We start from the raw sequence: 15,907 nt of genomic DNA, 5'->3' as shown, positions 1-15,907 counted from the left end.
CAAATGTAAACCAGATAGCTAGTGGGAAGCAGCTGTATAGCACAGGGAGATCAGTTGGGTGCTTTGTGACCACCTAAAGGGGTGGGATAGGGAGAGTGGGAGGGAGATGCAAGAGGGAGGAGATATGGGGATATATGTATATGTATAACTGATTCACTTTGTTATAAAGCAGAAACTAACACACCATTGTAAAGCAATTACACTCCAATAAAGATGTTAAAAAATAGAAATTTAAAAATTAAAAAAAAAATTTTACAGAAAGAATTGTTTTTTTAATGGAAAAAACATTCTTTCACCCATATCGTTTAAGCAGCATCTTGAGTTCGTATGTGTGGCCTATAGGGTGAATATGTGCAACTCCAGGAACTCTTCATTCATTGCTGATAGGAATGCAAAGTGGTACAGCCACTTTGGAAAAGAGTTCAGCAGTTTCTTACAAAACACAGTTTTACCATATGATCCAGCAGTCATGCTCCTTGGTTGCCCAAATGAGTTGAAGACTTATGTCCACATAAAAACCTGCACACAAATGTTTATAGCACTCTTTTCTTAATTGACAAAACTTAGAAACAGCCAGGATATCCTTCAATAGATGACTGGATAAACAAACTGTGGTATATCCATACAATATTATTCAGTCATAAAAAGCAACAAGCTATCAAGCCATGAAAAGACACAGAGGAAACACAAACAGCATGCTAAATGAAAGAATCCAATTTGAAAGGCCTACAAATTGTACAAATCCAACTATATGACATTCTGAAAAGGGAAAACTATGAAGACAGTAAAAATATCAGTGATTGTCAAGGGCTGGGGGGGGGTGAGAGGGATGAATAGGTAGAGTACAGGAGTTTTTTGAACAGTAAAGCTATTCTGTGTGGTGTTGTAATGGTGCATAACAAATCATTATACAGTTTCAAATCAAATAGAATGAATGACACCGAGTGAACCCTAACATAAACCATGGACTTTCATGAATCATTATTGGCTCATTAATTGTAGCAAGGTACCAAACAAATGCAAGATGTTGATGATAGGGGAAACTGAGGGATGAGAAGATGAGAGGGTATACAGTAACCCTGGACTTTCTGTTCAATTTTTCTATAAACCTAAAACTTCTCTGAAAAATAGTCTATTAATTTAAAAAACAAAAAAGGCCAAAATGGAAAAACCTTTCTTCCACCCACCTCATTTTACCAATATCTTCAGTTTGTGTGTGTGCCTTTTGTTTCCCAGCTTCATCAGTTACAGTGTTCTGAGATGCTAAGGCCAGTGTCCTATGGCCAGTGACCTCACCATTTTTACCAAAAAGCTTGTTTTATTGATATCACATAATGACCATGCTGTCCAAGTAGAGTGATCCTTTCTGCTTAATTCTGTGAGGAATTCTCCCAGAATCTCTGCTAAGGAAACATTGGTTCTTGAATTTCCATTTCAAATGATGCAGACTGGTTTATTTGGCATGTGCCTTCTAAAGATAAAGACTTCATGTGGGGAAGAAAGATTGTGCTAAGGTTCCCTCAAAAACTCTCTAAGATGCCTCCTCTAACACTGCCTGTGTTTCCCTAAGCCTAAGAGTACAGAAAGTAGTGAAGATCTTTAGTTTTGAGGAGTCTTTCTAAGAGTGACCAATTTCATTGTACTTAACACTGATGCTTATACTGATTTACTTTGCAGAAAGCTCTGTTCCCAAGTGGCTACAATTATTAATAAACTCTAAAAGCATGAGTGGAAAACTGTCAGAATAAAATATCACTTAGCTGAAATTCTTGAATGCGTTGTTCTTAACCTTTTATCTGAATAGCTAAATGTCTTCATGTTATTCTTTAAAATAATGTTTATTGGCTTTTTTTCTGATTATAAAAGTAATATTGCTTATTATAGAATATTTAGGAAATAAACAGAAAATAAAAATCGTCTCTGAAATCTGGAAATGATAATAATTTTTCAGACACATAAGAATTTTGCTTTTTTACTGTTTTTAATAAACATGTTTCTAAAATGCATTGCAACGATTTGACCAAAGAGCAAAAATGGAAGAAAACACATGTAGGAATTTAATAAAGTCAGGATGAGTACAGGAGTACTCTGTACTATCTTCGCAACTCTTTTTTAAATCTAAAATTATTTCAAAATAAAATGTTTAAAAATGATAGGAACAGGGAGGATTGCTTAAGATATGGTAGTGGAACAAAAATATAACTCTTTGGGAAAAATGGAGGTTGATCACATCCCAATTATCATACTCAATATCTAGATGGTGTAAAAAAGTTAAATGAGCATAAGTGAACTAAAAGAAAATATAAGGTAATATTTATTTGACCTCATGGTATGGAAGACCTTTCTCAGCCTAAATTCAGTGGAAAAAATATTAAAGAAAAGATAAATATATTGATGTAACAATAGAAATAAAAGGCAAATGACGGGAAGTATTCACAACGTATGTAGTAGACAAACTGGGAGAATATCTCTTACAAATCAGTAAAAGAAGAGAAATACCCCAATAGGAAAATAGGTAAAAGCTGTCATCAGACAGTTCATAAAAACAAGAAATGCAAATGGTCAGTAGGCATACAAACAAAAAAAGTTTTCAACCTCCCTAATATACAAATAACTGTACGTTAAAACAAGATTCTGCCTTTCGCTTTTCAAATTATCAAACAGAATTCTTTTATAGCAAGACTGCTGTTGGGTATATACGTTAATAAGATTATTTTGAAAAGGAGTTTGGCAATGTGGATATAAAGCCTTAAAATTAATTACCCTTAAAGAAATTTATCCTAAGGAAATTAAAATTTTTAAATGTGCACAATGATAAATGTTATTAAAATGTTATAAAAATATTCACTACAGTGTTAATTATGGTAGAAAACAAAATTGGAAAAAAACTATCCAAAAATAGGATTAAGTAAATTATGCTACATCCACATTTAAAATGCATGGTCTCTAAGAATATTTAAAGGTATGGGAAAATGTTTCTAATCTACTTTTTATTGCAGAATTAACACCTGTAAGCAGTAGAAGATACAACAGCACAAAAAGTAGATACATATATATATCATAGAAGTAGTGTATTTATATATAATGAAAAGTAAACATTGCTCCTACCCCAGTCCACTAATTTCCCTCCATGAGGTAGCTTTGGTTGCTAGTTTCTGTTGAATCCACCCAGAAATATCCTGTGCTTGTGCAAGTTTGTATATGAATACATATTCCCAGTTTTCATCGAATGAAAGTATACTGGGCTTACTGTTCAATCTCTTGATTTTTCATTTACTCATATCTTGGAGGTTGTTTCTTAGCAGCACGTGAAGATCTAACTCATTCTATCTAGTTAACTGCTTTCTGTTATTCCATTGCCTGGATTTAACTAGTCCTCTCTTCAAATTGTTGGAGTTTTTTAAAACATAAACCGTGTAACCATATTTGATGATAATCAGAAAAACTAACTCATCCTTTTTACTGTGAATGTTGAATGAACAGTAATGGAGTCTACTGGGTTTTTAGTTCCAGCCACCATGAAAACTATTAGTGGAGGAACTATATGGAAAAGAAAAAAATGATCTGAAGACTTTGTTCATTTCCTTTTAAAATATCCCTAGCTCTTAAGTGTCTTCATTAAGGCTTTCATACCTACTGATGATATTTCTCAGTTCTCTGTAAATGACACTAGGAAAATTCTAAATGTTATATCTTTTCTACAGAAGCAACATGGAAGTTAGGAAATCACATTGCCTTTTGCCCGCACCAGCCATCCCACCTCTATGTGCTTTGAGGAAAAAACTAGCTTAGCACCTCAGCACAGTTTAAATTATGTCTCAGACCTCGTCTCCAACACTGGATTCAGTTATACTAAAATTGATCACTCTCTTTATTATTTTTTTAACATCTTTATTGGAGTATAATTGCTTTACAATGTTGTGTTAGTTTCTGCTATATAACAAAGTGAATCAGCTGTATGTACACATATATCCCCATATCCCCTCCCTCCCCCCATCCCTCTCCCACCCCTCTAGGTGGTCACAAAGCACCAAGCTGATCTCCCTGTGGGATGCAGCTGCTTCCCACTAGCTGTCTGTTTTACATTTGGTAGTGTATGTATGTCAGTGCTACTCTCTCATTTCGTCCCAGCTTACCCTTCCCCCTCCCCGTGTCCTCAAGTCCATTCTCTACATCGGCATCTTTATTCCTGTCCTGCCCTTAGGTTCTTCAGAACCAATTTTTTTTTTTTGTAGATTGCATATATATATGTTAGCATACAGTATTCATTTTTCTCTTTCTGACTTACTTCACTCTGTATGACAGACTCTAGGTCCATCCACCTCGCTACAAATAACTCAATTTAATTTCTTTTTCTGGCTGAGTAATATTCCATTGTATATATGTGCCACATCTTCTTTATCCATTCATCTGTCGATGGCCACTTAGATGTCCTGGCTATTGTAAATAGAGCTGCAGTGAACATTGTGGTACATGACTCTTCTTGAATTATGGTTTTCTCAGGGTATATGCCTAGTAGTAGGATTGCTGGGCCATATGGTAGTTCTGTTTTTAATTTTTTAAGGAACCTCCATGCTGTTCTCCATAGTGGCCGTATCAATTTACATTCCCACCAGCAGTGCAGGAGGGTTCCCTTTTCTCCACACCCTCTCCAGCATTTATTGTTTGTAGATTTTTTGATGATGGCCATTCTGACTGGTGTGAGGTGATACCTCACTGTAGTTTGGATTTGCATTTCTCTAATGATTAGTGATGTTGAGCATCCTTTCATGTGTTTGTTGGCAACCTGTATATCTTCTTTGGAGAAATGTCTATTTAGGTCTTTGGCCCATTTTTGGATTGGGTTGTTTGTTTTTTTGATATTGAGCTGCATGAGCTGCTTGTATATTTTGGAGATTAATTCTTTGTCAGTTGCTTCGTTAGCAAATAATTTCTCCCATTCTGAGAGTTGTCTTTTCATCTTGTTTATGGTTTCCTTTGCTGTGCAAAAGCTTTTAAGTTTCATTAGGTCCCATTTGTTTATTTTTGTTTTTATTTCCATTTCTCTAGGAGGTGGGTGAAATAGGATCTTGCTGTGATTTATGTCATAGAGTGTTCTGCCTATGTTTTCCTCTAAGAGTTTGATAGTGTCTGGCCTTACATTTAGGTCTTTAATCCATTTTGAGTTTATTTTTGTGTATGGTGTTAGGGAGTGTTCTAATTTCATTCTTTTACCTGTAGCTGTCCAGTTTTCCCAGCACCACTTATTGAAGAGGCTGTCTTTTCTCCATTGTATACTCTTGCCTCCTTTATCAAAGATAAGGTGACCATATGTGCGGATCACTCTCTTTAACATCAGTAAAAGAAAATTCCAAATGAAATTTACCAGAAGGTAATAAGCTGTACCAGTTGTTAATGGACAGAGGTTTATTCTGAGAGCTCTGGGTCTGTGATTGTTCTAGGATTCAAAGCCAGCTGATACTAGCCCTAGGAACCAAATTCAATGTCATTGAAGCCTTCACCTACCCTGTGCCTCAACAGCTGGAGACCTAAGGTCCGTGACTTGGCCTAAATTTGGGGAAAGTCTGAGAGGCCCTGGGATAAGCCTATCTGTAAAAGGATCAGAGGGGAGTTAGAGGTCACAGAGAGAATGAACCAAAGTAAAAAGGTAACAACAATCGCCTCAGTATATGAGTTCTTGATTTGGAAAACTACTGATATTTCTTGTTCTCCAGTGTTATGCCTCCTGTTCCTCTTCTCATGGCTGTGCTGAAAGGCATATATGCAGAGCCTTACCCTTCATTTTCAACATGATGTACTGACAAGGACCGTAAGCTAATGGCCCCTAACAAGGAGCTTCTAAGGTGCTTTTTCATATTGAGTACACATGCCAAGTCAGTTATTTAAGATTTTACTTCTTGACTTCTTGTTAGGCCCAAAATCTTTAGTAAAAGGGTGCAAAATTCTTTTTTAAATTTATCTGCAAGCCGTATTTATCTGCTATAGTGTCTGCCAACCACACTTTTTATAATTCACCACATTCAGTGAATGAAATATGAATAAGCACTTTGTTTACTTACTGGCACAGAATTTGTATATATTAATAGCATATTGTCATTATTTGTATTTTTCCTACCTAAAAAATACTTTATTGGAATAATATTCTAAAAATGCAGAGAACTTTTAAAAATTGGTGGGGGGGCGGGCAGAGGAGACCAAAAATTCTATAGAAAAATAAGCAAAAGATCAGAATAAACAACTCACAGAAAGAGATTTGTTCTTTACACATATAAAAAGATGTTCAACCTCACCCATAGTAAGAAAAATGCAAATTAAAGTTACATTGAGATATTGTTTCTAACCCATCAGATTGGCAAAAATTCAGAAGCTTGGCAGTATACTCTCTTATTGAGGCTGTGGGGAAGCAGACACCCTCAAACATGACTAGTGGAAATGCAAAACAGTTCAACCCCAAGGAGGGGGAATTTGGAAATATCTAACAAAACTGCTTATATATTTACCCTTCAACCCAGAAAATTCTACTTGTAGAAATTTATCCCAAAGATAACACACACACACCCAACAACACAAAAATATGTATGCAAAATGTTATTCATTACAGAATTATTTATAATTTCAAAGCATTAGAAACTATGTGAACATTCACACATAGGAGATGGAGTGAATAAACTATGGTATATCCATACAATATGGTGCTATGCAGCTGTAAAAAAGAATGAGGAGAATCTCTATGTATAAATATGCAGTGATTTCCAGGTGGTGTTTTAAGTGAAAAAAGCCAAGTGCAAAAGGGCATGTATTCTATGCTACCCTCCTTTTGTGTAAGAAAGAAGAGGAAATAAGAAAATGCACATATATCTGCTTACCTTTACAAAAATAAACACAGGAAGACAAACCAGAAAACAGTGAAATTGGATACATACATTGGGGACGGGCACAGAGGGGCACAGTGTAAAAGGAAGTGACACTTCTCTGAGTATACTTTTTTTAGAGTTTTTACTTGGAAACATGTTAATATTCTACATATTTTTAAAGACACATTAAATTAACAAGGATGAAAGTAGGGAACGGAAACTGAAAGCAAACTGCCCAACATTTTTTTCAGTCTTAAGTAAAGTGAACCATTCTAAAGTGGAGTAAAAAAGAGAACCAATCTAAAGAGCAGACTGAACACAGTATTTGAGTACATTGGAGAACAGCAAACCAATTCCAAACTCTTTTTAGTAAATTTGGGTTTTTGTAGAATAAAGTGGTGAAGCAATTTTGAAGCTGTTTTAAGAGTTATTTCAAAACTGAGCCAATTGTGGATCAACTTATACTCCAATCAAAAAAAAAACTAAAAAAAAAAAAAACTGAGCCAATAAATAAATGTGTTGATATTGTTGGGAGCTAGGGTTTTCACTATAGAAGAAAGTACAAAATCATGATAATGGAAGGGGGGAAGGTAAGAAAGAACTCTGTGGGGATGGACTGGAATTGGAAATATTGGTGTCAACTCAATTTCTAAAATAGTTCTGTGTATATATGTATATACATATGTACACATTTATGTGTGTAAGTATGTATATCTGTGCATGTGTGTACCTGCATACTTCCTAGCTCAATTCACTGACAGAGTCCAAAAGCAAAGAATGCACTTACCACCCACACTTTGATCTCTAATACTATTCCACCCTGATAGGAAATAGGTATCCTTGGAAAAATGGCTGATTCCAGGGCTGGGATAGGGTGGGTTTAAGAGCCCAGAACATAATGCCAGAAAGTAAGGAAGTGCTCAAAAATAGTGTGAGGGCAGGTCCAAGGACACCTGAGCCAACTTGAAGGTGCTCCTACTGGCAAAAAGTGGGGCATTTTGAGCACCAAATTAAAGGCTGTCATGAATTATAAACCATTGATTAAAAAACAAAAGTCTGGGCTTCCTTGGTGGCACAGTGGTTGAGACTCTGCCTGCCGATGCGGGGGATGCGGGTTCGTGCCCCGGTCCAGGAGGATCCCACATGCCGCGGAGCGGCTGGGCCCATGAGCTATGGCCGCTGAGCCTGCACGTCCGGAGCCTGTGCTCCGCAACGGGAGAGGCCACAACAGTAAGAGGCCCGCGTACCGCAAAAGAACAAACGAACAAAAACAAACAAACAAAAAGTCTGTGCTCCTTATTGATAAATAAATAGATTAAAAATAATAAATGGGAGAAAAGGTAAGCTCTTGCATATAGTAAAATGCCAGAAGCTGACTGGTAAATGTGAAAGGAGTGCTGGAGTTAGAAAATCATCACAGTTTAAGTTGCTTCCGTTAATAATCATGAGTGAATACTAAATCTGGGAGAAGGGATTGGGATTTTTGATGGGGAGTAGCATATTTGCATGGTATTAAACTGTCTACCAACAGGCTCCCTGTTAGATGCAAGGGAAATAGGACAACACCTTGATCAGGTGATCAAAATTGTCACCAATGAACAGCAGCCAGACATAATATGCTCTTAAATGTGTGATACCCTGAGAAGAATAACATAATTTTTCTAGTATTCTGGCCAGGAACGCATAGTCTGAATTAATCATGAGGAAATACCAAACAAACCAAAATGAGAATCACTCTATTAAATACAGAGTAGCAGAAGACTGTATTCTTTGTAAATGTCCTTCTCACAAAAGTCAAAGAAAGACTGAGGAAATGTTCAAGATAAAGGAGACTAAAAATATGACAAATCCTAGACTAAATTCTATCCTAGAAGGAAGAAAAATGCTATAAAGGACATTATTGGGTCATTGACAAAACTGGAATACGGACAGTCGATTAGATAACAGTATTCTAACAGCGTTACTGAAGTTGGTGACTATGGTTATGTAAGAGAATAGCCTTATTCTCAGGGAAGACACATAGATATATTTAAAGGTAAAGGGAGATGACAGATGCAACTTCCTCTCAAATAGTTAGGGGGAAAATTGTACAAAAAGAGAGCATGTGCACAGAAGGAACAAAATGTTGACAATAAGTGCATCCAGGTAAAGGATATGTGGGTACTATTTGCATTGTTTTTATTCCTACAAGTTTTCTCTGAATTTGAAGTTATTTCCAAATACAGTTTTTTAAAAGTACATTTTAGACCAGCTAATAATTAAAATCTAAACTTAAAAAATTATATTGCAAAACATTATGCTAAGTGAAATAAGCCAGACACAAAAGGCCACATATTGCATGATCCTACTCACGTGAAGTACCCAGAGTAAGCAAATTCATAGAAACAGGAAGAATAGCAGTTACCAGAGGCCAGGAGTAGGGGGAATGGAGAGTTTAATGAGTATAGTTTCTGTTGGAGGGATGAAAAAGTTCTGGAAATCGATAGAGGTGATGGTTACACAACATTGCAAAATGTACTTAATGCCATGAATTGTACACTTAAAAATGGTCAAAATGGTAATTTTTAGATTATGTATATTTTACACAATAAAAAATGTATCTTAGGAATGTTTAATTCCTATTATAAAAGGATTTCCTATGATTCTTTAATATAATATAATATAAGGGAGCTTTAATATAAGCTCTCTTTATTTAAACTATTTTATACAACTTTTGAAGATTCACACCAGCTACTTTATGAAGGTTCCACTTAAAATTGATTGTATAACTTCTGTAGTTCATCTCAGTTCGTTTTTTAAAATAGATTATTAAAGAACTGATATTCACCTGGGGCAAAGGTCTTAGCTTTTTTCTGCATCCAGGTTTTCCACTTGTCAAAGAAAATGTCTCTTCAGGGGACTTCAATCATCAGCTTGCTCTTCTCTTAGAAAGAGGATGCTGGTATTTAGGCTTCACAAAAATATTTCATAAACATAAGCTTTCTTTTCTCTCAAACATACCAGGAGGAATGAGGAAAACAGATGTTCCTTGTAAGTCTTCTGATAGACGTGTTTCCATTGTAAGCTGATCTGACTAAATTTGGCATCTGTTCCATTCACTGTGTGGGCTGAGCAGTTTAGTCTCACAGTTTGGCTGAAAGTTAATATCGACCTTTGACTGTTACCTGAAAACCCATTGATAAAATACTCTTACTAAACCTCTTGAGAGAGTGATTTCACTTTCTAAGCAAACGTTTTCAAAATACATCACTCCATTAACCAAATTAATTATTCTTTGGTTGGGCGTACTTATTTATTTTATTGGATACAGAGCATTCCCCAAATCTGACAGGGAGAAGCCTGTGTGGTCAGAATGGTAGAAGAGAAAGAACATAAATCTCTTATAATGCTCTCTACAGGTCACTACACCACAGCTTTTAAATTAACCTTCACCCCCCAGCTGCCCAGGGGCTATGGGAGGGCCTAAAAGTCTGGCTACGGGGCTTCCCTGGTGGCGCAGTGGTTGAGAGTCCGCCTGCTGATGCAGGGGACACGGATTCGTGCCCCGGTCTGGGAAGATCCCACATGCCCCAGAGCGGCTGGGCCCGTGAGCCATGGCCGCTGAGCCTGGGCGTCCAGAGCCTGTGCTCCGCGACGGGAGAGGCCACAGCAGTGAGAGGCCCGCGTACCGCAAAAAAAAAAAAAAAAAAAGTCTGGCTACGGAGCAGTTTCTCATTATCATCTGTTCTTCTGAGTATTTGAATACTGCTACAGCAGCTCGGGTTTTCCTAAGAGGGAAGTAGCCCCAGATTCTTCTGTTCTTGACTATCTTATTTATAACTACAACAATTTTTTATATAGTTTTATTGCAGTATAATTGACATACAGTAAACTGCACATGTTTAAAGTGTACAGTTTTACAAATGTTGAATGATGTATACACCTATGAAACCATCCCCATGGACATATCTACTGCTTCCATGCTACTTGGATTGTTTTCCAGTTTCGGGCTATTCCAAGTAAAGATGCTCTGAACATTCATTTACAAATCGTGGTATGGAAAAATGCTTTCCTTTACCTTGGGTTAAATACCTAGAAATAGAAAAACTGAGTCATATAGTAGGTGTATGTTTAACTTTTTAAGATGCAGATAAATGGTTTTCAAAAGGGGGCTTATCATTTTATAGTCTCACAATCAGTATATGAGAGTTTCAGTTGATCTGTACCCTTGTCAACACTTGGTTTGTCAGTCTTTTTAATTTTAGCCATTCTGGCGGGTGGGCAGTGGTATCTAATGGTGGCTTTAATTTGCGTTTCTCTAATGAATAATGATGTTGAACATCTTTTCATGTGCTTATTTGATATCTGTTTATCTTTGCTAAAGTGTTTGTTCAACACCGTTGCCCATTTTTTATTGGGTTGTTTCTTGTTATTGAAGTATAAAAATGTTTAATTTGGCAAAGTCAAAATTATTTTTTCTGTCATAAAAGTTTATACTTTTGGGCTTCCCTGGTGGTGCAGTGGTTGAGAGTCCACCTACCGGGGCATGGGTCCATGCCCCGGTCGGGGAAGATCCCACATGCCATGGAGCGGCTGGGCCCGGGAGCCATGGCTGCTGAGCCTGCGTGTCTGGAGCCTGTGCTCCTCAATGGGAGAGGCCACAACAGTGAGAGGCCCACGTACCGCAAAAAAAAAAAAGAAAAGTTTATACTTTTTATGTCTTAAGAGATCTTTGGCAAGTCCAAAATCACTAAGATTTCCTCCTAAGTTTTCTTCTCAGAGTTTTATGGTTTTAGCTCTTACATTTAGACCTATGTTTCATTTCAAGTTAATTTTTGTGGTTGATGTGAGGAAGAGTAGAAGTGGGGGCTTTTGTTTTTGTTTTTTTCCCACATATGGCCATCCAGCTCTTCTAAGAACATTTGTTTAAAAGATTACCCTTTCTTCATTGAATTACTTAATACCTTTGTAAAAATCAATCGACCATATAGAAGTAGGTTTATTTCTGGACCGTCTATTCAGTTGCATTGATTTGTCTATCTTTATGCCATAATGTCTCAATTATTGTAGTTCTGTAATAAGTTTTTTAATCAAGTAGTCTTCTTTTCAAAGTTGTGTTTTGATTAGTCTAAGTTCTTTGCATTTCCACATAAATTGTAGAATCAGCTTGTCAGTTTCTGTTAGAAAAGTCTGCTAGAATTTTGGTTGATATTACATTGAATCAGTAGAGCTGATAACAATATTGAATCTTCTGATCTCTGCACACTTTATATCTATTCATTTACTTAGCTTTTTAAAATTTCTCTCAGCATTGTTGTTTTGTTTTCTCAGCACTGTTTTGTCATTTGCAGTGTAAATAAATGTCTTACCTTTTGTCATATTTAGCCCTAGGTATTTCACATATTTGATGGTATGGTGAATAGTATTTTTAATATCAATTTTGCTGGCATATACAATTGCTATATATACACATTACTAGTACAGAAATCCAATTGATTTTTGCATAGTGATTTTGTATCCTGCAGTTTTACTAAACTCACTTAGTAGCTCTAGTAACTTTTTTCTAGATTCCATAGGATTTTCTACATAGACCAGGATTTATCAGTCTCGGCATTATTGACATCATAGGATATTTAACAGCATCCCTGGGCTCTACCCACTAGTTGCCAGTAGCACCCTCTGCTGCAGGTTTGACAACCAAGAACGTCTCCAGACATTGGCAGTTTTGCCCCCCAGAGGACATTTGGCATTGTTGAGAACCGTAGACATAGACACTCATGCCATCTGCAAATGAAGACAGTTTTACTTCATTTTCAGTCTTGATGCTTTTTCTTCTTTCTTCTGTTTGCCATATTGCACTGACTAGGGTCTCCAGTACAATGTTTAAGAACAAACTTTCTTTCCTTGTTCTCAATTCTAAGGGAAAAACATTCCATCATCCACCATTAAGAATGATATTAAATGCAAGTTTTTCACAAGTGCCCTTTATGAGGTTGAGGAAGTTCCCTTCTATTCCTAGTTTGCTGAAAGTTTTTTTTTAGAAACTGATCTTGGATTTTGTCAGATGCTTTTTCGGCATCTGTGAAGATGATCTTATGGTTTTCTTAGTTAGTGTGGTAGATTACATTGATTGGTTTTTGAATGTTAAATCAACCTTGTATTTCTGGGATAAATGCTGGCTGATTATGATTTATTATCTTTTTAAAAATATACTACTGGATTGGATTTGTAAAATATTTGCATCTTTTCTGATTTTGGTATCAGTAATGCTGGCCTCAAATAATGAGTTGTGAAGTATTCTCTCCTTTTCAGTTTTCTGAATAGTTTGTATAGCATTGACATTGTTTTTCTTCCTTAAATATTTGGTAGAACTCAACCAGTGACACCATCTGAACCTGGAATTTTCTTTATTTTTGTGCTTTTAATGTGCTTTTTAATTATAAAATCAAATATTTAATAGCTAGAAGGCTCTTCAGGTTATCTCTTTCTTCCTGAGTGAGCTTTGATAGTTTGTGTCTCTCTCCAGAAGTTTGTCCAGTTTAACTGGTCAGATCTATTGGCATAAAGTTGTTAATGTTTCCTTATTATCCTTTTAGCGTGTGTAGATGCTATAGTGATGTCATATCTCTTATTACCAATATTGGCAATTTATAGCTCCCCTCTTTTTTTCCTGATCAGTCTGTGTAGATGTTTAATTTTATCCTACTTTGACTCCCAATTCCATCTTCTCAAGTCAGTGAAGCTGTCAGGCTCTGCCTAGGCTGTCCTTCCATGTGTTGTGGCCTGGTAACTTTTGCAGTTTACCTCATTTGTTTCCCTTCTTTCATGGATCTTTTGTGGCTGATGTACAATATTTGAAAAACTTTGTTGCATGTGCTTTGTTTTTATTTTAAAGTTGTTTCTGGGCTTCCCTGGTGGCGCAGTGGTTGAGAGTCTGCCTGCCGATGCAGGGGACACGGGTTCGTGCCCCAGTCTGGGAAGATCCCACATGCCGCGGAGTGGCTGGGTCCGTGAGCCATGGCTGCTGAGCCTGTGCGTCCGGAGCCTGTGCTCCGCAACGGGAGAGGCCACAACAGTGAGAGACCCGGGTACTGCAAAAAAATAAATAAATAAAAAAGTTGTTTCAGGAAAAAGGGTAAATCTGGTTCCTTTTATTTCATGTTGGTCAGAAGCAGAAGGCCTGTTTCCTACCTTACCATATTTATTTTAATGTCAAGCCCGTCCATGGTGCTTGACTATAGAAATTATTTCGCTGTTACTTCTGGGAGTGAAAGAGATATAAGGTCATTCATAACTTTTCAACTCTCAAATTTGTTCTTGGAGAGATATCCAGATATTTTTGCCAAATAGCAATTTTCTAGGAATAACATCAATACAGAAGGAATCCAGAGAGATAGGCAGAGGCATAACTAATAATTTCTCAGCTGTAAAGACCCAATATAATATTATTTGGCCAGTATTTCTTACTTATAACCTTTTAATCTCAGAGTTAAAGTCTCCTTATCAAGGAAAGCATGATAGTTTAGGCTTAGAAAGACTAGGTTGACTTGGTGGTGAGTTGTCACATCCCGACTTGAGCTCTTTAAAAGAGCTCTTTCTTTAAAAGAAATATTAGGAAAGAACTCTCTAACCCTAGAGGTTTGACACTTCACTTTCAAGACTGAAAAAAGGCATAGGTATGTAGACCATTTTTCGTTCTGACCCATATGACATTTCTGATGCTGTTACACAATACTCATGTATTTCCCTTTTGTCTGTGTTCCAGGTTTTCTGTCTCAGCTGGTCTCTGACAAGCCCCTGACTGAATGCATCCGTGCTGGCCACTATGCAGCAAGTGTCATAATTAGGCGGACTGGCTGCACCTTTCCTGAGAAGCCAGACTTCCACTGATGAAAAAGCAGGAAACCGCAGCCCAGGAGTACAGACGCTGCCCTGATGGCTTCCTGAGAATTCCCATATTAATAAAGAAGAAAATTAAATGCTACCTTTCCTACTATAATAATGTTCATCTTAATTTAGAGGGTACAGTAGTACACACTAGAATCTTTATTCTCTCAGCAACCTAAAATCGGAGGTTTATTTCCATAGTTTGATAGTGCCACTTAAATGTCAATTAAACAGGAATATAACATCTCAATAGAAATTTTGTTTCATTTTTATTACTTTGTAAATTCATGTGTACTTAGTAAAGTGATCATTTTTTTACATTTCTGCTTTGAATGCAGACGCAATTTAATATGATAGATTTTTTAAAGGAATTAAAGATAATATCAGTATATAAATCTTTAGCTTTTATACAAGTATATTTAATTCAGAAGTGTGTGTACACATATATACACACATATGTTCATATATGTACCACATATATACATGATAAATGGTTAAATAAGGTACAGAAATATTTAACTTGCCAAGTTATGCCAAGTAATTTCTTCAGTGTGTACTCAAACATGTAATAAACTTTGGATAATTAAATAGTTTGCCAAAGTATAAGCTGTATTACAATATTCAAGTCATAATCTTATATTTACTTATGGTACTCTGTAATTTGATACAAATAAAAACTTGTCATATGGGACTTTTTTTCTGTCTTTGCCCTGTGCTCTGCAAACTAAGGAAGAAAGATCATTGTTTAATCCTGGGTCCTGAAATAATGTCTGTTTTGTTGATGGAGACAGAAAGAACAACATAACACATTGAAAATTAACTTAGTATTAGAGACCAGTAAGCCACTGTTTTTTTGTTTTGTTTTGTTTTTGTTTTTGCGGTACTTGGGCCTCTCACTGTTGTGGCCTCTCCCATTGCAGAGCACAGGCTCCGGACGCGCAGGCTCAGCGGCCATGGCTCACGGGCCCAGCCGCTCCACAGCATGTGGGATCTTCCCGGACTGGGGCACGAACCCGTGTCCCCTGCATTGGCAGGCGGACTCTCAACCACTGCGCCACCAGGGAAGTCCCAAGCCACTGTTTTAAGGAAGACAAAATGGTGTAATAGAACCTCCAGGAAATTCCCTGGCAGTCCAGTGGTTAGAACTCCGTGCTTCCACTGCAGGGGGCACGGGTTCAATCCCTGGT

General features: G+C 36.8%; 1 protein-coding gene across 10 annotated transcripts in view; it reads left to right on the top strand.

Annotated features, from left to right (window-relative positions):
• The window catches only part of ADK (adenosine kinase), a 486,210-nt gene extending 470,799 nt beyond the window's left edge, over positions 1-15,411 (top strand). For all 10 annotated transcript variants that reach the window (XM_067710464.1, XM_067710462.1, XM_067710466.1 and 7 more), the window contains one exon: positions 14,599-15,411. In XM_067710464.1, coding sequence (XP_067566565.1) covers positions 14,599-14,723 — 125 coding nt within the window. In that variant the 3' untranslated portion in view covers positions 14,724-15,411. The remainder of the gene's footprint in view (positions 1-14,598) is intronic.
• Positions 15,412-15,907: the final 496 nt, after the last annotated feature.

This window comes from Pseudorca crassidens, chromosome 16 (assembly GCF_039906515.1).
Source record: "Pseudorca crassidens isolate mPseCra1 chromosome 16, mPseCra1.hap1, whole genome shotgun sequence".
NCBI lineage: Eukaryota > Metazoa > Chordata > Mammalia > Artiodactyla > Delphinidae > Pseudorca > Pseudorca crassidens.
Note: the sequence above shows the minus strand (reverse complement) of the source record. Positions and strands in the feature narration are given on the sequence as shown.